The 22,026-nt window shown below is 48.5% G+C and overlaps 5 protein-coding genes across 9 annotated transcripts; 2 read left to right on the top strand and 3 right to left on the bottom strand.

The window, feature by feature from the left end:
• Positions 1-149: 149 nt before the first annotated feature.
• Positions 150-5,355, top strand: LOC117646659 (zinc finger protein 780A-like). Of its 5 annotated transcripts, none has more exons than XM_034387775.1 (14): positions 150-398; positions 965-1,121; positions 1,194-1,330; positions 1,459-1,528; positions 1,619-2,427; positions 2,507-2,654; positions 2,792-3,052; positions 3,140-3,351; positions 3,462-3,682; positions 3,762-3,900; positions 4,003-4,192; positions 4,322-4,404; positions 4,495-4,689; positions 4,811-5,355. In XM_034387775.1, the coding sequence occupies exons 2-14, from the start codon at positions 972-974 to the stop codon at positions 5,043-5,045; spliced, it is 2,850 nt and encodes a 949-aa protein (XP_034243666.1). In that variant the 5' UTR covers positions 150-398; positions 965-971; the 3' UTR covers positions 5,046-5,355. The 5 variants fall into 5 exon arrangements, with proteins under 5 accessions (XP_034243666.1, XP_034243663.1, XP_034243664.1 ...); XM_034387772.1 differs by having other exon boundaries at positions 150-441; XM_034387773.1 differs by having other exon boundaries at positions 150-449.
• Positions 5,356-5,454: 99 nt separating this feature from the next.
• On the bottom strand, positions 5,455-6,577 carry LOC117646665 (isochorismatase domain-containing protein 1-like). Its single transcript, XM_034387785.1, has 4 exons — positions 6,290-6,577; positions 5,999-6,208; positions 5,775-5,891; positions 5,455-5,701 (listed from the first exon to the last, which is right to left on the bottom strand). The coding sequence occupies exons 1-4, from the start codon at positions 6,425-6,427 to the stop codon at positions 5,546-5,548; spliced, it is 621 nt and encodes a 206-aa protein (XP_034243676.1). The 5' UTR covers positions 6,428-6,577; the 3' UTR covers positions 5,455-5,545.
• A 186-nt stretch (positions 6,578-6,763) lies between these two features.
• LOC117646663 (ATP-dependent DNA helicase Q1-like) lies at positions 6,764-10,142 on the top strand. Its single transcript, XM_034387782.1, has 12 exons — positions 6,764-6,905; positions 6,989-7,162; positions 7,238-7,417; positions 7,509-7,639; positions 7,730-7,904; positions 7,989-8,155; positions 8,259-8,395; positions 8,514-8,709; positions 8,826-8,980; positions 9,054-9,232; positions 9,320-9,502; positions 9,595-10,142. The coding sequence occupies exons 1-12, from the start codon at positions 6,875-6,877 to the stop codon at positions 9,900-9,902; spliced, it is 2,016 nt and encodes a 671-aa protein (XP_034243673.1). The 5' UTR covers positions 6,764-6,874; the 3' UTR covers positions 9,903-10,142.
• LOC117646664 lies at positions 10,113-13,976 on the bottom strand. Its single transcript, XM_034387784.1, has 4 exons — positions 13,890-13,976; positions 11,335-11,427; positions 10,793-11,105; positions 10,113-10,687 (listed from the first exon to the last, which is right to left on the bottom strand). Exons 1-4 carry the CDS (start codon positions 13,936-13,938, stop codon positions 10,420-10,422), a joined length of 723 nt encoding a protein of 240 aa, XP_034243675.1. The 5' UTR covers positions 13,939-13,976; the 3' UTR covers positions 10,113-10,419.
• Positions 13,977-18,320: 4,344 nt separating this feature from the next.
• Positions 18,321-21,423, bottom strand: LOC117646191 (serine-threonine kinase receptor-associated protein). The gene is made up of 7 exons (XM_034386995.1): positions 21,219-21,423; positions 20,908-21,047; positions 20,597-20,747; positions 20,374-20,498; positions 20,165-20,277; positions 19,956-20,092; positions 18,321-19,872 (listed from the first exon to the last, which is right to left on the bottom strand). The coding sequence occupies exons 1-7, from the start codon at positions 21,331-21,333 to the stop codon at positions 19,655-19,657; spliced, it is 999 nt and encodes a 332-aa protein (XP_034242886.1). The 5' UTR covers positions 21,334-21,423; the 3' UTR covers positions 18,321-19,654.
• Positions 21,424-22,026: the final 603 nt, after the last annotated feature.

Below are 22,026 nucleotides of genomic sequence, written 5' to 3'. Positions count from 1 at the left end.
TGCAGTAAATAATACATTTTATATTTTCAGAAAATGGCTGCGGAGCCTCACTTGACTAGTGTAGTCGCAGATAGCTTCACCTTCTCGACGCGAGATGGCGCTTGTGAAACCAAGAGCAACTTCTTTCGAGGAATCGATTAGTTTCCACCTCTTTTCAGTCTTCCATTAAACATTTAAAAGTATACATATGTTCTGTGTTGAGAAAGAATAAAAGTTCAACATAAACAACACAATCTCGAGTGGATTCGATTTAATTTCGATTTAAGTCGATTTCTCTATCCTGATTTCTTCTTTCTGTTCTTCTTCTGTGGCTGTGGCAAGGAGAGCGCTAGCTAGGAAATTAAATTGCCGGTTTTTCAGTGTTTTCCTCAAACTTGAAAATCTTTTCCATTACGTTTGTATGTGCTCATAAACTGCTTACCATATGAAGTCACCTTTTGGGTACTGTAGTGAGTTTTATTAATCATAAACAAAATCTTAGGCTGTGCACTGTGCGAGTTCATGTTCATAGGCCAAATAATCATAAACATGGCGTCTTCTAGCAAACAATGTTTTGAAAAGAGAACACATTTACAACAATAAAGTATTGATATTTTTTATGTCACTTCTACTTGACACAATATGTGCAACCCAATCACTTGCCCTTAGTTAAATTCATTATTTGATTGAAGTCTCACTTCTACATACTTATCTAACTTATTCAACTTCCTCCCTCTCTGATATATTTTCTTACATTGTCCCACCGAATCTCTTGAACCAATTCATTCCTGCTGTATGTTTAATTGATAAACCTGGCCCTTAGCTCTGCAAATATAATATCATTAATTTAACTCACTTAACCTGTGTGATCGTTGTTGTTTCATGGTTTGTTTTTTTATGTTGAAGACATCTTAGTCCTGATGTTACTTGCATAAAGAAGGAGTGTGCTATAATTCTTACATTGGAAGTAATAATTTAATTTCAGCTCAACAATGGATGACATTGAAGTAACTGATCACCCAGGCCCCTTGTGCCGGCTTTGTGCACATACGCAAACTCATGATGACTTGGTGTACATATTCTCGGACAAAGATGAAAATGACAACCTTGCTGATTTTATTAATCTTAATCTGCCCATTAAGGTATATTCTGTAACATCAGTGTCATCGACTTTTTTTTACTTAAAATGAATTAACCAACTTTGTTTTTGTTAGGTTTCCCTTAATGATCCATTTCCAAAACAAATTTGTCAATTGTGTGTCGAGAAGCTTCAAGCAACACACGAGTTTGCTCTTCAGTGCCTTGCTGCTGAGCAAGAACTTGAAGGTCTCTTCATAGATGAAAGATTTCAGTAAGAGAATATTTTCTATTGTACCATGATGTTTGTTATGAGTGATTTTTGTTTTCATTATTATTATTATTATTATTGTTCTTTCTATTATATTTGTAATAATCCTTATCAAATTGATTCTGTTACAGATCTAATCTGGACACCCATCAAGGAAACAGACCTAGTCATGTAAAGAGTAATCCAGACAGTTTACCTAATGTAAGCATAAAGTTATTACTTTCTGGGCTTCTGTTTTTTATTTTTACTGTTTCAATTGATAATTGATTTGACCCTTCAATTTTTCTTCAGGACTGCATTGATTTAGATGAATCTGGTGGAGTGATTGCTGCAAGTGGTGACAATCATTGTGAGGATATAATTGGAAAATACCAGTGCCCTCTTTGCTGTGAAGGCAAAATGGGGTCATGTGCTGAAGAACCAGTTGAGATGGTTGTCCGCGCCAAAGTACCGTCAAGAGCCAAAACATTTGAAGAAGAACTTATGGAACAGTACAGGCAAGCTAATGAAGAGGATGATTCCAGTCAGTCAGTTGTAGAGGAAGATTCAGATGCAGCAGCTGAGAATGAGCAGGAAGAAATGAACCAGACAGAGATTAATTGTGATGCAGAAATTGTTGATGACATCTCTAAAAGTAAAATAAAAATGAAACAAAAGCGAGGGAAAAGGAAAGGACGGTTTGGAAGTCAAGGAAAAGTTGCCGTTATGTCTCGGCGAGCCAAAGTGGTGGGAGACTCTGAGGAGAGTGATACTCTTATTTGGATCAAAGCAGATAATGAACAATCCATACCTTTGGTTCAGTGTGTTCATTGCAGTGGGTGGCTTCCAGGGTATGGCTCCTGCTTGCAGCATTCCTTAACAAGCCACATTGATGTGAATGAGACGGAAGAAAAAACATACCACTGTGCCAGATGTGAAGGAGTGTCAGCTTCATCCCCTTCAGATTTGATTTTGCATTTTAAGGAAGCCCATTGTCCAAATCATGATTTTGAAATTGAAGAAGAAGATGGACAATTTATTGTGATTGATAAGAGTGACACAAAGAGCTTATCAGAAGCAAATAATGTTAGAGATATTACTTACTACTGTTGTATATGCGAGTAAGTTACCCTCACTTGGTAAGATTGTTTCTGATGCTGTCAAATGATTGTTAATTACCTGATATATTATCTATTTCAGGAAAGGATTTGATTGGCTTTTGAATTTATTGCGCCACTCTTGTTCTCAAGTTAATTGCAATGAGATGTACTGCAATGCATGTGATCAACAATACCGCAACCGCCAGCGGTTTGTATTTCACATGAATTTTCACAGTGAGAAGGCTCCTGTAAGTGTTCAATTTTTTTTTCTTGAATACCTCCATCTGATTTTTCATTTAGTTGGTTTTCATGTCAATTAAGTTCCCTATATAAGCAGCAATTATTCTGATACCGTATTAATCTCTTATTGGCATTTTATGTTCAGCCCTTGGAATGTGATGTTTGCCACCAATCGTTTGAAGATGACTGTCTGCTGTACAATCATGTACGGTTTGCTCATATTACTGAAAATGTGGTATGCAGTGAATGTGGCAAATATTTTAGGTCTGAAAAGGGTCTTGCTGCCCACCAATTAAGTGCTCACAACACCGATCCCTCTCTGCAAAACCGGCACAAATGCACTGTGTGTGGCAAATTCTACAGAGATAAACAGGGGCTAAAGGAGCATCTTGTTACTCACATGAGTGTAAAGTCTATTTATTTGTAGCATGACTCTTACTTGGATTTTTATTTCCACCGCTGATGGTTAAGGAAAACTCACTTGTGTTTACAGGAAAAGCCGTTCCCCTGTGACAAATGTGACAAAGCTTACAATCGTTACTCTCGCTTGAAACAACATCAGTTGTCTCATGTTTATACAGAAGCTATGGAATGCTACGAGTGTGTCAATTGTGGCTTGGCATTTCCAGACATGGAAAAGGCATTGTTGCACTCAACTTCAGAGGATCATGAAGTGCAAAGTACAGTCCTCAGTAAAGTGTTCAGGTACAGTTTTTCTTCTCACTGGAACAATGCTTCTTCTAATTTTTACTAGGCAATTGGGCACATATGACCTGTAATTATATCTTCAATTTTTTTTTTTCTTATTATTACAGGTGTGAGTTTTGTGACACAGTTTTCTCTTGCTCTGATGGCTTGAATCAACATAGGCCTTCTCATGTTGGTGAGAAACCTTACATTTGTCATATTTGCGGTTCATCTTTCCACACCTACTCTCGTGTCACTACTCATAAAACAACTCATGGCATTTATGACCAGATTGAACCTCAAGAAGGTGACTTTACCATTCCTCGCCACTTCCTATGTGAACATTGTGGTGAGTGTGCCTGTCAGTCTACATGAAAGTATTTACTGTGGTTTATCAAGTTTATACCTTTACTTTGCACCTTTTCCAGGTGTGAGCTATCCATATTGGAGCTATCTTCAATCACATCGAAAAATGCGCCATAGTGAGAATCCATACTCATTAAGCTGCAAGCTATGTCCAGAGAAATTTAAGAACTCTTGGAGTGTTGTTTACCATCGCAGGAAAGTGTATGTATATATATTGCATCTTTCCAACAATCTCTCACATTCAATGAAACTTGTATGAAAGGTATAGCCTATTTTTTCATCTAAATGAATATTTTATTGCAGTCATGACCAGGGGGCTGATGCCAAGGAGTGGCGTAAACGGTCCTTACAATGTCCTCATTGTGGTGTCAATTGCATGTATCAACACACCTTGAATATGCATATTGAACGTAAACATGGTTCTGGAAAGAATGAGGATGGCAAAGGAGAAAACTTCCAGTGTGAGGAATGTGGCAAAGTATTTAAATACCAGGTACTGTCTTAAAATTCTCTCCTTGAATATAAACAAAATTTATTACTCTTTTTTTTTTCCGTTTTATCAAAAAAAATTGCCCATACCTTACTTTGTTTAATTGGTTATAAAAAAATAAATTGTTTGCAGTCATCTCTTGTTCTCCATCAAAAGAGTCATCAGGGGCAGAAGAGTTTCCAGTGCGAAGAATGTGACAAATCATTCCTCACAATGTAAGATTTCACAACAGCACTCTTTGTTCTAACAAATTCCACTGCATTGCTATTGTGTTGGAATCTATTTTATTTTGTGTGTGATTGCAGAGCAACACTTCGGAATCATACCAAAAGATGTCATCAGGGTATCAAACCTCACCAATGTGAATTTTGTGGGAAAGCCTTTTTTCATAGGGTTACCAGAGATGACCATCTGCGTGTGCATACAGGTGAAAAACCCTTCAAATGCCAATTTTGTGAGAGAAGTTTCCGCTTGAAGTCAATGCTGGCTGACCATGCCAAGTAAGTGATTTTTGTTTTGTTTTTAAATTCCATTGCAAGATTATTATTCATATTGAACCTTATTATTTGTTTTTTGAATTAGTGGTATCTTGTCAGATAGAAACTTTCTATTTTGTTCTAGAATTCACAATGATCACAGGCCTTATCCTTGTGATGTGTGTGGTTCGTCTTTCCGACGAATGGTCCATATGAAGCAACATAGAATGCTTCACACTGGTGAAAAGCCATTCCAGTGTAGCTACTGTAATCAAGATTTCCGATTAAAGCAAGAGCTTCAACGCCACACGAAAACAAAGCATGGGGAAACAGCTGCTGAAAATGTTGAAGAAGATGAGTTTATCTTTGCAGACTCATAGTCCTATGTACCAAAGATCATTCCAACATTGTAAACATATTGATGTGAAGCATCCTTTTAAATTTAGATACAAATTACCAGTTAGGCTTATAAATATTTTGTGAATATTGTGTATGTAATTTCTCTGCAATTGAAGACAGTGTACCATGAAATGGTATTGTTTTCCTGTACATATTTTGTAAGACCTTAAGGTGTCTTATCTTGTAGCAGTGGCTTGTGTTAAGTATGGCACTTGAAAGATAAGATTTCTGATTATGTTTCTTTGGGATTAAATCCAGTGATGAAATAAAATTATATAAGTACACTTTCAATATGCATTATTCCAATCAAAAACTTGGTCTGTCAGAAGTCCAATAAATACAAATTTCGGATTTGGTCTGATCAAATATAAGGGGTAGAAACACAAACTGTTTCTTGAATTGCAACCTTTCAATTGCTTTCTTATAGATCATACTTAAAATTTTATTCTTGCAGTTTGTTTTGTTTTTCCATACCAAAGTTTCATGTTGGGTTTGGTGATAGAGAAAGGCCTGTGAATGGCGTAGGGCTCTTAATTAAGGTTCGTATGTGCGGAAACATGGGATGTTCTTTGTCTCCTAGAAGTTTGAATATGACCGTTTCAGCTGTTGTGATGAAACAACCCATCTGCCGCATTCGCTGCAAAGAGAGATTGATTTTATTAAGAGGGAGACCGACACTGCTCCCAAAAGTTAATTGTATTTGAAAGTACCTCAAAAGCCAATAAGCGCTCTTCTTGAGATCGTGAAGTGCATGCATCAGCTACAATGTGAACCTTGAAACCGCGAGCACAGAGCTCTGCAGCAGTTTGCTCCACACAAACATGGGTCTTTGTAAAAAAATAGAAAGAAGTAAAAAGTTAAATGGTACCAAAATTTGTAAAATTAAGAACATATGTAGGATTTTCGCATGAGATAACCAATGCCATAGCCATACCTCCATTCCAAACAGAACGACACATTGAAGTTGGCCAGTGCAAAGTTCACTCAACTGAGCTACAACTTCAGGGACGACCATGCTGAATTTTGTCTTGCTGTAAATACCAGCAGCATGACTGACGTTGAGCTCCTGCACTGTTTTCCCCAATCCTTGCGGGTTCTGTTCTGTAACTATCAGTGGTACACCCAACGTCTTGCTCGTTTTCACCTGAAATAAAATTGAAAAAATCATTAAATAAAAATGCATGTTTCGCTTAAATGGATTCTATCAGGATCAGTCTCCACTCACCAGTTTATCTGCAACTTGTACAATTTCTTGAAAGTGAAGCATTACGGGCCGGAATTTTTCTTGAATATCACACAGAAAGAACGCTGTGTGTTTTTCGGGCAAAAGCCCAAATTTGACGAGTACGGGAATCGGCGACATGATCAGCTGGTGGTCGCCGAGCAGACAGACAGCGGCCAGCGACGGCAGCAGACGAATCTCTTGTTGTCTCTTGGTTGTTCAGTTGTTGAGTTCTGTTGAGCCTTTGTTGTCGTCGCCGCTATCACCGGCAACAGCAACCGACAGCAACGGGGAGGGGTGGAGAGGGAGAGGAAAAGCCGGAAAAGCGGGAAGCTCGGCTCGAAGTTCACCAACACACACCGGTCAGTCTCCGGGGAGGAAGGGAAGGGAGCTGCTCCAAATGGGCTCTCTAGAGTTGGTAGCCTTTGTTTCTGTAGCTGTTTACAACACATGGGAAACATAACCTATAGAATCGTTAGAACTTCCCCGGTATTTTGACTTACCGATGTTAACGTCGTTTCTTGTGAAAGAAGTGCCTCATGATTTTGCTTACCACGTTCGTTTCATTCCTCATGACTTTGAGACATCATGGCCCACTCCTCTAAATCAGATTATCAAGGTAAAGGGCACAATGATAATTTTGCTGAGAATAGCTTTGCCTTGTGATAACGTGAAGCTTCAGGAACTGCTTTATGATTTCAGCCACTCCAGAGGAAGAACTGGCAGCGATTCAACATGAGCTCGATCAAGTTGATTCAAGACTTGAAGAACTTAAAGTGCGGAGAAGTTATTTAATACAACGTAAAGAAGCTGCCAAAGATCGTATTCAAGCTCAGAAAAGTGCCCATTTGTCATCGAGAGATTGGGATGGAAATAGTAAGATGTTTTTCAAGGAACTGTTTAGCAATCTCAACTGTCCAGAACAGTCTCCCTAACAATAATCCATTTCAGATTTTCCATGGTCTAATGAATTGGAGAGCAACTTGAAAGAGGTTTTTAAAATTGAAGATTTTCGACCTTTCCAACGTCCTACTATGAACGCAATCCTTTCAAAAGAAGACACCATACTTCTGATGCCCACTGGGGGTGGAAAGAGTTTGTGCTTTCAGCTTCCAGCACTCCTTGTCAATGGTCTCAGTGATAGCTAGCTTAAAGTAATTTAATAAAATTTTACCAAAAAGTAATCATTTAATTAATGCGAATTTCGTTTTTTGTTTTAAAGGATTCATCCTTGTTATTTGTCCTTTGGTGGCATTGATGGAAGATCAAATAATGGCTCTGAGAAGAAAAGGTATTTCTGCCTTCATGCTCAGTCAAAACACACCCAAAGATGAGTCTAAATTAGCTATGATGGTGAGTTCTGCCAACTATGTTTTCAAACTCTCAAGCAATTTACTTTTTAAAATTTTATTTTTCACATGTTTAACATTTTAAAATTTAAAGTCAATTACAGATAAAAAGTCACCTATGAAGTTGTTGTATGTCACTCCTGAACGAATGGCAAAGGGTAAAACATTCATGAACAAACTCCAAAAAGCTTATGAAATGGAGCGCATTGCTTGCTTTGCTATAGATGAAGTTCATTGTTGTTCCGAGTGGGGTCATGACTTCAGACCAGGTATATGTATAGTTGAAATCTTTTTTTCTTGAACTTTTCATTGACGCCAATCTTGACTCACTTTCACTGGTTTGTCTGATCCAGATTATCTGCAACTTCATGTTCTAAAGACCATGTTTCAAGGTGTGCCCATACTTGGGCTTACTGCTACAGCTACAACTAAAATATTAATGGATGTGCAAAAACTGCTTCAAATTCAAGGCTGTTTAGTCCTAAAATCCTCATTTAACCGGCCAAATCTGTACTATGAGGTATTGTCTTTAATAAAATGCAAATGTTATAACAGTTTAAAATGAAGCATTTATATTCTGCGCAATGTGGCTTTCCTTGTCAGTTAATCTCTTTCCTCACTAGGTACGGCCAAAGCCTGCATCCCAAGAAGAGTATCTTCAGGAGCTTGTTGATCTACTGACCCATAAATACGCAGGAAATTCTGGAATTATTTACACAACCACTATAAAGGATACAGAAGATACTTGCAACAAACTGAGGTATGCTTGAGTCTTCCGACAGATTGTTGTTAGTTTCTTAATGCCATCAGCATTATGGTATGCCTTTATTCCTATTGTCTGCATTTTGAACACTTTCTTTTTTTTTCTGGTCTTGCAGGAGCAAAGGAATAAAAGCAGTCTATTACAACGCTGTAATGGATCCAGTCATGCGCAGTAGAGCTCACACTGGATGGCTGGAAGGAAAGTATCAGGTTGTCGTTGCAACTATCGCCTTTGGTTTAGGAATCGATAAACCTAATGTTAGATTTGTCATTCACCAATCACTTTCAAAATCCATGGAAAGCTTCTACCAGGTTTGGTTTTACATGTTTTTTTTTTTTGTTTTTTTTTTTTTAAGTTTTAAAAAATAATATATTTTTTATGATACAGTATATGCATCCATTTTAACCCCTACTGTTTTCTTCTGTAGGAAAGTGGTCGTGCAGGACGAGATGGGCTTCCAGCTGATTGTATTCTGTTCTATCGTTTGCCAGATGTTTTCAAAGTTACAAGTACAGTTTTTACCACACGAACTGGGGTAGAAAATGTCTATGGAATGGTTGATTACTGCACAAATGTTAGCAGGTATGTTATAGGTGGAATATTTGCTTGTTTGCAGTTGTTCAATGTTTTTAACCCGTAATTCAAATGGTTATAGATGTCGGCGTTCTATAATTGCCAGTCATTTCTCTGAAGTTTGGAAAAGTAATGAGTGCAAAGGAATGTGTGATAACTGTAAATTTCCTTACCAAGTGACCAATTATGATGTGAAGAAGCATTGTCTATCTTTGTACAACATAATCGAACATGCTGAGGAGAAAGATACAAAACTTACAAGTAAATTACTTACCTTGTATTTTTTCTCCTCATCTCTTTGATCTATCTCTGCCATCCCTTTATCTTTGTTTGTGATTGAATTTTCAGATCAAAAGTTGCAAGAAGCTTGGTTTCATAAAGGTGCCTCTGCATTGAGAGTGCCAAATACTAAACCTCCAGCTTTATCAGCCACCAAGGCAGAATCTATTATAGCGTTTCTCCTTATAAACAGTTACTTAAGAGAAGACTTCCATTACACACTTTACTCTACAATATCCTACATCAAGAAAGGTATTTTGTTTGGATACTAATGTTCTCTTTCTTCAGCTGGATCCAATTTTTTTTTTTTTTTTAGTCTTCTTATCTCTTGATACTTTTACCAGGACCTCGGTCAGCGGAAGCTAAGAGTCATAGTAGTGAGATCTTAATGGAAGTGAGAGGGGCAAGGCTCCAGGAAGGCCAACTGGAGAAAACTCATGAAGCAAAGGAAACCTCATGCTCCCCAACATCCAGACCAGCATCCAGCAAAAACGACCAAGCAGGAGGTAAAAAAGTGTTATCTACGAAGAGAAGTCTGAAGAAATCAGATACTCCAGCAGCAGTTATTGAATTAAGTGACAGCAGTGATGATGCAAACCCCTCTTCAAAGAGGAAAAAGCCTTCCAAGTACATAGACAGTGATAGTGACTAAAATAAGTGAGTTGACATACATATTTATGTCTATCCTGTGATACAATTTTTTTTTTTTTTTTGAACCATGACATTCTATACATTTTGTTCTTGTTGTGTACTTGACTTTCCTAAAATAACTCCAACAAAGGATGTGGAGAAGAAAACTCATCATTTTGAAATAAATAATTTACTAAAACACCTATAATTACATCAATCATAAATAGTGAAATAATAAAATAAATAAGATAATAAGGAAGAACGCCGCCTGCTGTTGGTGTGTTTTAATGGTAATATTGTTTCAACTCCATCACTACTGCCATGGTAGAGCCTAATTTTGAGTCTGAAAGCAAACGCACGGCGACGCTCTCGATCCTTGTCCTCAATATTTGGCATTATTTCAAGCACGAATTGAGCCTCCGGCCCGCAGGCCCCGGCCCCAGGGCTTGCCCCAGGGAGTGGCACAATACACTCCGGAATACTGATAGTGAGAATGCGACACGTCACATATCGCAGTGTTGTGTTGGACTCGGCCCAGACTATAGCGACAGCGACACCCGGTTTCGCCGGTAGGCCCTGGCGCTCGCGCTCTCCTCGGGCGCCGCCGTCGTGGTGCTGGCGTCCTGACCGTCCTGCCCCTCCGTCGTCGTGGAGTTGTTGTCCTCCTCCAGGGCCAGGCCGAGCCAGTTGGTGAGCAGGTCGATGCCCTGCTCGGCCGTCTCGCTGACCGCGGCCATCAGTGACTCGGCGCTGATGTCCGTCGGCGTGGTGGGCGCCTCCGTCGTGCCCGCGGCACCCGCGGCAGCCCTGGAAAACGCGTCGTGCCCCGTCAAAGAGGAAGAATTGCTGTCTCGCAGTCGCACTCTCGCGGAACGCCCATCGCCCGATGAGATGAGCAGAGCATGCACTCACCCTTGGCCTTCCGCTTGCCCTGCTTGGCCTTCCTCGGGCTGGCTGGGGGCGGCCTGGGGCTCCATCGTCATTGCCTGCGGCGTCATCCTGAAGCAGCCCACGGGGTACGCGGCCTGCACCTCGCCCAGCAGCGTCGGCTCCAGCTGCAGGCAGCCTCGCTTCATGCCGTCGCCGCTGCCCTCCGCGGCGGACTCGGCCTGCGGCGTGGCGGCCGAGGGGGCCGCGGGGGCCATGGCGGCCAGCGAGGTGAAGCGCGCGCACACTTGCGCCAGCGACGACAGGATGTCCATGCACGTCCCCGACGGGCTGGAGTCTAGGGGCAGAAAAGGACGGCCTCAGCGTGCGTCAGCGGCCACCTTTGGCCACCGCTCGGGCTGCGGTTTGATTCCGCACAGCGCTTCGAAAGCGCTTCGTCGCTAAGTTTCTGTCGCGTCCCTAGGGAAGCCCCAGGAGTGCGAGAGAGACAGAGCGACGAAGACACCAAAGCGCCGCTCGGAATCGCTCTGCAGCAGTTGAATGGCGCGCGTGCCTCGCGTACTCACCCTTGACCACCTCGCTGTGCAGCAGAGAGTCGCCGTAGGACACGTTCATGGCCACGCCGGCGTCCTGGCCCAGGTAGCGCAGTCGCACGCATCCTGCAGGACACGCGAACAGTGGCGGTGAGAGGCGGTACATGCCGCCATGAGGCGCGGCATGGCAGTGCCGTGGGAAGGCAAGCAGAAGCAAGGGGGCTCTCCCTTCCGGGGACAGTATTGGAAATGGAAGACGGGCAGAGGCAGTCCGGGGCAGAGGACAAGGACCTGTCCATGCCGGGGCGGCCACGGCCGTCGCTTTCGCGTTTTCTTTGCACAGCAGACTGACTCCGAGAGTCTTTTTCGTCGCTCTGTCTCTCTCGCGCCAACACGGAATGCCCCATGAGTGCGTGAGAGACAGAGCGACGAAAACGACTCTGAAACAGGCCACCAAAGGCGCGTGCCGCCGCGTCGCGCCGCGTCGCGCCGCGTGCGGCTGAAATTGGCCAACCAAATTGAATGCATGTTCTTTTGTTTTGCGTTGCTCGTCGCGGAGCGGCGGAGCGCAGGCCAGGGAAGGGGTAAGGGAGGGGCCCGGTCGGCCAAGGGCCGCAAGCGATGCGCGATTCACGCGGCGAGCCGAACGGAGAGCGAAGGCGTGAATACAAATCAGGAGAGAGTGAGAGAGTGACAAGGTGGCTGCAAACACTGGTAATGAGCGACAACGGAGTCCTCGGCCAGGGGACTGATTCCGAGAGTCGTTCTCGTCGCTCTGTCTCTCTCGCACTCATGGGGCGTCCCGTATAGGTGCGAGAGAGACAGGGCGACGAAAACGACTCTCGGAATCAGTGTGCAGACGAATACATAGTGGAGGCGCAGCATCGCGGCTAGAGCCGCACAGAGTGGACCGAGGGGACGGAGTGGACGCTCTGCAGTGAAGAGCGAAAGTTGGCCATCGTCCGCGAAACGCGGCGTGCGGGACTGCGGGGGCGGGTAGTGGCCGAGAGGGAAGCCCCCCGGCGTTTTCGAAGCATCGTTCCGTCGCTGTGTCGCTCTCGCACTTGTGGGCCGCCGTCCCGTACGGGCGCGAGAGAGACGGTGCGACGCGACGGCGGCACTGTTCGGCATCAAGCCGCGGTGTGGATCTGCGGGAAATCGCGGGTAAACAGTGCAGGGTCAGGGTCCTCGGGAGGCGCGCCGCCGGGCCGCTAGGTCCTGCCGGCTGGCTGGGCTGGCCCCGCACGGTGAGGACGAGGACACGGAGCACCGCGGTGCCGAGGGAGGGGCGGCGGGGCTGCTCATACCGAGACCGAGGAGGAGGCGGAGGAGTGTTCAACTTTCACTGACCGAACCGAACCGATTGGGGACCAGTATTCCAGTATTACTGGCGGCTTGGCGACCTTGCCCGAGCCGGCGCTGCGCGGCGCTGCCTCACTGCGCCGGCCGCCTCGCCGCCTTCAACGATAGGGACTTTGTTCCCACGAACCGCGGCAGCGCGGCACCGACTTTCTTCCAAATTCGTTGCGTCGGAGGTCGAAGTGGCTCAGAGCAGCGAGACGACGATGCGTGGGCTTGACCAAAAGCCAAGTTGGGCCTGGGGGGAGGGGAGGGGGGATGAGAAAGTCAAGTTTGACCCGGGGCGTCGGCATCGGCCATCGCGGCAAGCTTATCGGGATAACCATCGCTCACCGACAATTTCCGCCGCCGTTAGGTTTCTCATAATAAAAAGGTGCAACAAGACAAACTGACCCACATAAACTCGCCGTCCGGCCCGTCCAGCGTCCAGCGCGACCGACCAGCGCCGCGCTGGAGTCGGAGACGCTGGATCAGGGCAAGGCTGGGCAAGGCTCGAGTCTCTTTTTCAGCCCGGACGGCACGGCGGCCACCGCGGCCACGGCGGACGCCACGGAACGGGCCAGGGCGTGCCGCGTGCGTGCCGCGTGCGTGGTGCGTGCGTGTGGCGAGGGCGTGCCGGGCGTGGATTCTATCCCCGACTCGCCATCGACAACTTTCTCCGCGAGGAGCCGTCTGTCAATAGTGGAAATTTCGCAACCATTAGTGCGTCTGCATGGTCGTGTTATGTGCGTCCCGCGTGTCCTGCCCTGCGCGGCGCGCGGTGCGGGGCCCACGCCGGCCACGGGGCCAGTGCCAGTGCCGCGGTGTCGGGGACTGTGCCGGGGTTGTTGCCCTCCTCCCGGACGAGGCTCACACTCGGTCCGGCGGCCGGCGCGACCACGCCGAGCTGTTTTGGCGTTCAAATTGGCGTGGCGGCCCTCCAGGCCCACGCGCTGGCCGGCCGTGCTCTGGGCCGGTGGCGGCGCGGCGGCGCGGCGGCACGGCGGCGGGTAAGGACGAGTCCCATTAAGGAGCGGCGACAAACTCGACCGGCAGGGCGGGGCGGGGCCAGGGCGGGGCCAGGGCGGGGCACTGGGACAGGGACTCTACCGTTACCTTCCTGGCCTAAACCGAGCTGCAGTCCTGCAGTACGTACCGGCCGCCCGGCAATGACCGGCCGCCCAACCGCAGTCACTCGTTGACGCGCACTGCCGCAGTGCCGCAGTCGCTCGTCCTCGACGTCCACCCACCTGGTCCGCCCAAGTCGATGTACGTCATGTTGAAGTCCAGGCAGCACATGCACGCCGGCCCGGAGCAGTGGCACGTCCTCTGCGGCCCCGGCGCTGCCTTGGCGGCCGCCCCGGCCCCGGCGGCAGCACCCACCACGGCGTCGTCGCGCTGCCCGGCGTCGCCGCTGGTGTCCGCCAACATGCCGGCGCCCCACCACACCAAGTCTGCAAGGAAAAGCAAAACAATGTTTCAGGAACAGTGGCTAGGCAAAGCGAATCATAGCCGACACGCTCGACTCAGTCCACGGTCGAGGCGGGTCTAGCGCCTGCGATGGGGAGGGTAGGCCACCCTGCAAAGCAGCCGCGTCTTGTGTTGCCTGCCTGCCGGGCGCCTCTTGAGCTTCACAAGCTTCACAAGCTTCACTCTTGCCGCGCGCTGCGCATTCGTCGACACCAAACGGCCCGATTGTGTGTCTCTGTCGCACTCATGGGGCGCTGCGAAGCGTCGCGTAGGGGTGCGAGAGAGATACAACGACGAAACGATCCTTCGGGGGATACACATGCACGCTTGAATTCCGCCGCGCGGCGCGCACAGCCTCTGCCGTGCCGTTGCATCACGCCGACGGCACGCCGACGACGACGACCTTCCGGGGAGGCGAACTGAAACGCGACGCGCCGAATCGCCGAAATTCGGCGCCAAGCGTGGATCCGACAATGCGACACTCCAACGCGGAAACGGACATCATCGGCGCGTGCAAATGGCGCGCCTCGCCTATCTGCTGCTGGGACTTCCCCGCGGGGCAACGACAACGAACGGGGCACGCCACAGCAGGCTGCCAGCAGCGTGACGGCCAGCCGCCAACCTTTGGAGCCCTTGTCCTATTCCGCAGACAGGCCTCGAGACAGTCAGTGATCCTGCCGAGGGGCGCCGCGGGCCCAGCACGTCCTCGTCCTTGGAGACTAACACACACTTGTTGCGCCGCCGGTGGGGCTCGAACCCGCACCCCGTGACGTCCTTCGGCACGCTCTACGGAAACCCCGACCTGGCGGCGGCGTGGACGGCCAGCGCGGAGGTGGCGGCTCGACGGCCACCTTTACCTGAGATGCCGACGGCCTCGGTGAAGGAGGCGCAGGCGGCCAGCGCGAGCACGGCGCACAGCAGACGGCGTCCGCGAAGCATGGTGGCGATGGCGGTGCGAGGGGTGTACCGAACTCACTCACTCACTCAACTGGACTGCCTCTGCCTCTACTCGAGTCCTGTCCTCCAGGCACTGCCCTGTCCCGTCGACCCGCGCCACGCTGCGCCACGCCGCGCCACGCCAGGACCGCGGCGCGGCCACAGCCGCAAGCGCAGGTTCCGGGGCACAGCGGCACGGCGGTCAGGGGCGCGGCGCGGCGGGGCAGCCCGGCCACAGCAGGGCCTACCTGGAGAGGGGCAGGCCGGAGAGAGCGCGGCCGTGTCCAGAGAGTGCCCGCCGCCGTCGCCGCCGCCATGCCCACAGACACACAGAACGAGTTCATGCCGCCCCACTCCGCGCCGCCACGCCGCCACGCCCTCAACCCCCCAGGCCTCGGGCCCCTCGGGCCGCTCTGGCAGTGCATGGCACATGGCTATGGCTGGCAAACATAAACAGTGCAGCCATAGAGGGCGGCGTGCGGCAAGCCGGGTGGCACCACGGCCACGGCCAAGCGTGCCCTGCTCTTGAGCTGCGCTCAGGCTTCTGAGGCGTTTGCTTTGCCTTGTCGTGGCCGCGAGTGTGCGCCCAGGTCGCCGTCGAGTCCGTCTCCGTGGAAAGCACGCTGAAATATTTGAAAACACCTTCTCCATCGATTTTGTGCGTGCCGTCCCCACAAGTGCCACTCCCTCTCTCCAGTCGATCTGCCCCCTGCTTCCCCTCCTCCCCCGGGCCACGGTGCGCAGCAGCAGCCGCATTCAATGAGGGCACGACTGGCAAGGCCACGGCCGCCTCGACGACGGGGGGATTTGCCGCGCGCCGCCCCCTCGCTGGGGGTTGGGGCACGCGGCACCACCCCCTCGCCGTGCTGCGCGGCGGCTACCCCGCGGGACGCCCGGGATGGAAGCCACCCCCAGTCCCCCCTCCCCCTCCCCGCGTCCACCCCTTGCCGTCTGCCACGCCGCCCTGGCGCCTGGCTAGGCAGTCAGGCCAGGAGCAGCCAGGAGCGAGCGGCGAGGGCTGCGGTGGTCATGGCCTGCTGGCGCGCGAACAGCCCATGCCACGCGGCCACAGCTGATGCGTTTGCTCGGGCTATTTCCATCCGCCAACTAGTGTCGGTTCGCGAGGGGCGGGCCGAGGCGGCGCGGGGCGGGGCGGCGGCGCGGCGGCGAGGCTGCGGGGCGTCTGGCTGGGACAGCGTGACGCCGGCCAGCAGGACCAGCAGCAGGACGGCGCCGCGACCTAGCGACGAGCGGCATGGATCGGCTGCATGAGAGGTGAGTGAGGTCCGCCAGGGCCTCCCCGGCTAGCACTCGGCGAGCCCCGGCCACCGGGAGGGACGTACAGGTAAAGGACGGGAAGGGCGTAGCGACCCCGGCCCGCTTGGGCGCCGCGGCGGGTCAGCTGTCAGCCAAATCGACCATCGACCGCAGAGGAGTGATTGCTGGACTGCGGCACGGCACGTCAGCTGGTGTCTCGTTGGGTGACGGCCATGCCGCCCCAGCTGAGTCGCCGCCCATGTCCAGTCCGCCCTCAGATATTCCTATTTTCTCAATCCACAAGTTGTTTCTAGTTGGAGCCAGACCAGGTTCGAATGGATTGGGTCTAAATAAAGGGCGAGGTAGTTGGGTCTCATTCTAAAGCCGTCTGATCTGCCGGACACGCTGGACGGACAGGCCTGGACTGTCCATCGATCGAGAGCGACTGAGAGTGCAGCGTCAATTTTGTCCACAGCTCCCCGGCCGCGGCCCAGGAGCCCCTGGACAGCGCGGACAGCGTGGACTGGACGGCGGCGCTGCCGGACGAGGTGCTGGAGCAGGTGCTGTCCCAGGTGCCGGCCCTCGACCTGATGGCGAGCGCGCGCCGCGTGTGCCGTCGTTGGCGCCGCGTGCTGTCGGGGCGCTCCGTGTGGCGCCGCGTGCGCCTGGCCGTGCGCGTCGGCCGCGAGCTGGAGGCGTGCCGCGTGCTGCGCGCGGCCCCTGCCCTGGTCCCCGCCCTGGCCGAGCTGGCCCTGTTCCCCGAGGACCGCGAGCCCACGTGCGCCGCGCGGGCCCTGCTGCTGCTCGGCGCCCTGAGGGAGGCCGTCGACGCGGGGCTGGAGGTGCGCGCGCTCACCATCGACTGGCGGCACTTCGCGGTGGACGCCGCGACGCGCGCGTGCTTCCACGGCGTGCTGGCCGCCATGCACGGCGCGAGGCTGGCCGAGCTGGACGTGGGGCTGGTGGGTGTGCGCCCCGTTGAGGACGCCGCGTCGCCGCAGCAGCCGCAGCCCGCCCCCGCCATCGCCGCCCTGGCCACACTCGCGTCGCTGCGTTCTCTCCGGCTGCAGGCGCTGTTTGACCCCTGCTGGTACTTCGATGAGCTCCGCGGCGTCGCCGACAACAAGGGCGGCCCCCCTTTCCCCTTGCTGCAGGAGCTGGACGCGACGGGCTGCCAGCCCTACCTGTGGCGCCTCCTCGGCGACGTGCTGCACGCGCACGCCCGCACCCTGCGCGCGCTGCGACTCACGGCGCGCAGCCTGGCGCAGCTCGCCCTGCCGCTCCACCTGCCCGCACTGCAGCACCTGACCGTGGACCTGGAGCACCAGGACGACGCCGTGGCCGTGGACGAGGCCGTGCGGGGCCGCCTTCTTCGCCTTACTCTAGCCCGGGTGAACCGCCGCCTGCCCACGCCAGGCCACGACGCTCCGAGCGAGGCCGTGCAGTCCGTGTGCACTTCAAAGAGGCCGAGACCGTGGCCGGCACTGCGAATGCTCGTCCTCGAGGACTGTCTCGTCTCGCCCGCCGACCTGGCAGCCCTCCTGAAGGGCCTCAGCCAAAGCCTTGGCCAAAGCCACCAAGAAGCGGGCCTCGGCCCTCGACACCTGCTCCTCCATGGCGGCTGCTTTCTAGGCTCGCCGCAGTTGTTCGAGGCCGTGACCGCGACCATGGCGCCTGCCTCGCTTGCCAGACCTCAAGTACGGCTGCTTTGCCGAGGCCTTCGTCACTGCCCAAGGGACCCGGCCACCGGGCTCTACGCGTTGGCCCTACAATAGGGCCTGCAGCATCGTATCAACTTAATATTTTTTTTACGTTTTCATAACGGCTGTGATAAAAAATCTAAGTCATTAGACTTCAATCTATATTAGACGCTTTTTGTAAATTCTCTATTGAAATGAAACGAAATAAAAGTTAAAGCAAACAGACTGCTGAAACTATTAAATATCACAGAGAGGGAGCAGAAAAAGCTTAATCATGATGAAAGGGTGACCAAAACTAAGGACAACACAACAAATCAATGACGAAAATTTATTGTTTTGGTGGAATGCAACCAAGATTTTGCTTTGGATAAAGGACAATTTTGTCTGATATAAAAGAATAAAATTTAACTTAAGAAAAAATATGAAAACAGAACCTGTTGATCAATTAGAGACAAAACATAATATGACAACTTTTTAAATGCAAGCTTTAACTTTGGTAGAAACAGATTTTAAAAAATCTAAAACCTTGCTTTCCTATCGACAGTACCAATATGATGAAGTTAAGAAGGGGAAGTGAATTTACTTCAATGAATGCTATCACAGAAGTGTTGCACAAGAATTCGACAGAAAAATGAGACACTCTTTGCTCACAGCTAGCTTACATTACCAAACAGCATACCAGAATATCACAAGTCATTATTTCTAAGGAGAATAAATTAAAAAAATGAAAAAGGCTGTGGCTTTATCTTGCCAACCATCCAATATGGATGCATTATCCAGCAATGCCCTCTTAGAAAATCCCAACTCCTTCTAGAATGAAAAAAGAAAAAAAAAGAATTGTCGAACTGTTAATTCAGTTTACAGGTTTCTACAAGGCAAATATGCTGTAATATATTAACAAGATTGTGCCATATGCCCAAGTCTTCTATCTCCGCTGTTTAATTTGACCAGACAATTCTTGATAATAATAATTACAATTGTAAAACATTACTATAAAAATCATCACATCAACATCAACCAGCTTCTAAAGTAAGAAATGTGAAGATATCACTCTGAATTTCAAGAAATTGAGTGCTCAATCCAGGCTCACGTGAACATGACCACAGTGAATAAGAGAGAGGGAAGCTTCAATTGGCATTTAAATGTTGTTTAAAATGCATTTAGTCTAGTTGACTGAACAGTTGTAAACTGTACACAGAAACTAAATCATGAACATTGGGTTCAAAACAAACTCCAGGTTTTTCATGCAGAGACATTAAAAATAAATAAATCAGGATTTCTGATTAAAATGAGTCAGCAGCTTGGACACTAATTTGAACATTGGATGAAAATGAACTTTGCTGATTCAAACAGCATTGAAGGGTTAACTTTTTGTTTTGTTTTCAATATCACAATTCATCTCTAGAAATATCACCTGAGCTCCATGAACATGTTGAGTACCTCTTTAACTCCAAATCCAGTTTGGGCATTAGTGCAACTTCACAATTTGATTCATGACTGATATCTGAAAGATTTAAAATTCTGGAAAAGTACTCATCTTCAATAAAATCCAATAAAGATTTAAGTACTTCAACCAAAACTGCACCAATATTTTCGGTTTTAAAAGCTCTGTGAATAAGGATGGGCCCAATTTTTTCTCATTAAATCTGGTATCAATTAGCAGGGACTTCCTGGATAGTTGGTGCAGCAGGAGCCACAGATTCAGCTGAATTTACAATGCTGGACTCCACACACTTCCAAAGACCATACGTTTTCCCAACTGTCGTCTGCCACAAGCGCAGTGTTCCGTCTTCAGATCCACTTGCATAGAGCTCGCTATCTGGGGAGAACCGCACACAATGTACAGGTCCGAAATGTCCCTTGAAGGATTCTGAAAGCAAGAAAATTGGAAGTTTAGGAAAATTACAAAGAGCACAAAAGTACACTGATTCAGATCAAAAAGGTTCAACTAACCAATTTCAGTACCAGTTGCATAATTGAATTTGTACATTTTCAAGTCTTCTCCTCCACACACAAAGATAGACTTGTCAGGATGAAGTGACGCAGAATTCACCTGAGTGGGAACAGTGATCTCCTTCAATTTCTCCAACCTGCAAATACAGGCAGATTAGCCACATGGAACAAAGGGAACCAGGAGAAATTTATCCATTCAATTAACATACTTCTCAGCATCCCAGAAGCTGACTATGTTTCCATGAGTTACAGTCAGTATAGTACCATCCTTTGAAACTTCCAGGCTGCTAGGGCTTGCTGACAGCTCAACCTTTTGCACTTCCTATTTTAAACATGACAAGCAAGAATTCATCAGAGGGGAGTACTTCAGCTATATTATATGAAAAATGTATGCAATGAGAATTGCTAGACTTTGTACCTGCCCTGATGTTCTGTCCCACACTCTGATGGTTTTGTCATCGGAACAGCTAATCAATTGAGAATCACCACGGAAAAATGTGACATATTTCAAACCTCCAGTGTGGCCTTTAAACACAGCAGGATCTAAACAGTGGGGATAACAAAAGAAATTTTACTACTTTGAAATATACTTGTGCAAAAACATATTTAAGATGCAAGTGCTAACATTTCTGAACACATACCTGCTTCTGGCTTGTTCAGATCAAAAATACGAAGTAGCTTCTCATTACTGCCAGTCACAAAGAGAGAGCTGTCAGCGGAAAAGTCCACACTCTTGACAATGTGATTATGTTGGAAGGAGTGAAGTTCATCTCCTGACATTGCATCCCACACCTAGGTTCAGCACACACAAAAATGTCAACAAATTAGAATCCGTTCTTACAAATGACCAAAGGATTGTCCAACGATGAAACCGCAGCTAGCACCATGATACGTCAGAAACTGGATGACCTTGCAGGCATCTTTGACATCCACTCAACTCCAGGAAGCGTACCTTAGCATTGAAGTCGGCCGCTCCAGAAGCAGCTTTCGTTGCCTGCGAATTCAAGGCTACCCCCCAAACAGCACCCTTGTGGCCTTCAAAGGTGCCAATCCAGTCTCCAGTGTCTCCCTGCCTGAGCATGGGTTTCCCATCTGTGACAGATACGCGACAATCAACGGGATGAATGAATAAATGAATAATCGGAAAAGGAGAGGAAATTACTTTCCGGAACAATAACAACACACAGGTTAAGTGCACACAAACAAGAAACAGGGCCAAGGTAAACCACTCTACCCAGTGGTACACAAGGGACGCAGACGTACCTTTGCATGCTGAAATGAGATAGTATCCGCTTTCGGTTACATCACTAAATGCTAAGTGCACGACAGGGCGAGTATGACCACTGCATGTGAGTGGAGTCTGTCTTAAACTTGACATTTTTGTTGTTCGCCGAAGTTACACTTGCGTTCGTAAACCTCCGACGTCCAACCCGTCCAACTCCCTACTACCGCCGCAGCAGCAGACTTCTTCCGGGTTTGGCGGCGCCTTCTATAAAATTGTTGGAGATACTTGTCTTACCAACACAAAAAGTTAGTCACGAGTTCCAAATACTGAGAAAAAGATAAAAAACTGAAATTTTTATTGACTTGTTTGAAACAGAACTTTATTTCAGATATGCTGTCTTATATTATAATGTTTGTTTGCTGATGAAAGAGGAATAGGTCCTTTCAATGTGTTTGTTCAGGTTGTCGTTTCGCACTGTTGCTAGGTGATTGTTGAAACATGTTTATAAACAGTTCAGCAGAAAACCTCCTATTTTTCAAAGTTTAGGCAAAATCTGTCTCTATTCGTTTGTGGAGCACCATTGTCCTCTCTCCAGAGATCATAAATATGTCTTGTTTCGTTCCATCTATGTACAACCATTTTTTATTGCAGGGTTCTTTGCGTTTTTATGTTTGTTTTCGAGGTTGTCGTGCACCATGGTTTTGAACCGTGTTGATGGACACACAAGGTAAATCCTCTGCAATAATTTGAAGTTTCGTCTATTTTCAAATAAGTCTCTTTTTGAGGGATCCTAAGTGTTTAATCTCACAATTTTACTGGTCTCTTTCAGTCTGTAAAAGCCTCAAA

The sequence above is a fragment of the Thrips palmi genome, unplaced genomic scaffold, assembly GCF_012932325.1.
Source record: "Thrips palmi isolate BJ-2018 unplaced genomic scaffold, TpBJ-2018v1 HiC_scaffold_19, whole genome shotgun sequence".
NCBI classification, from domain to species: Eukaryota; Metazoa; Arthropoda; class Insecta; order Thysanoptera; family Thripidae; genus Thrips; species Thrips palmi.
The sequence above is the reverse complement of the archived record's forward strand: the minus strand, read 5'-3'. Positions and strand labels throughout refer to the sequence as shown.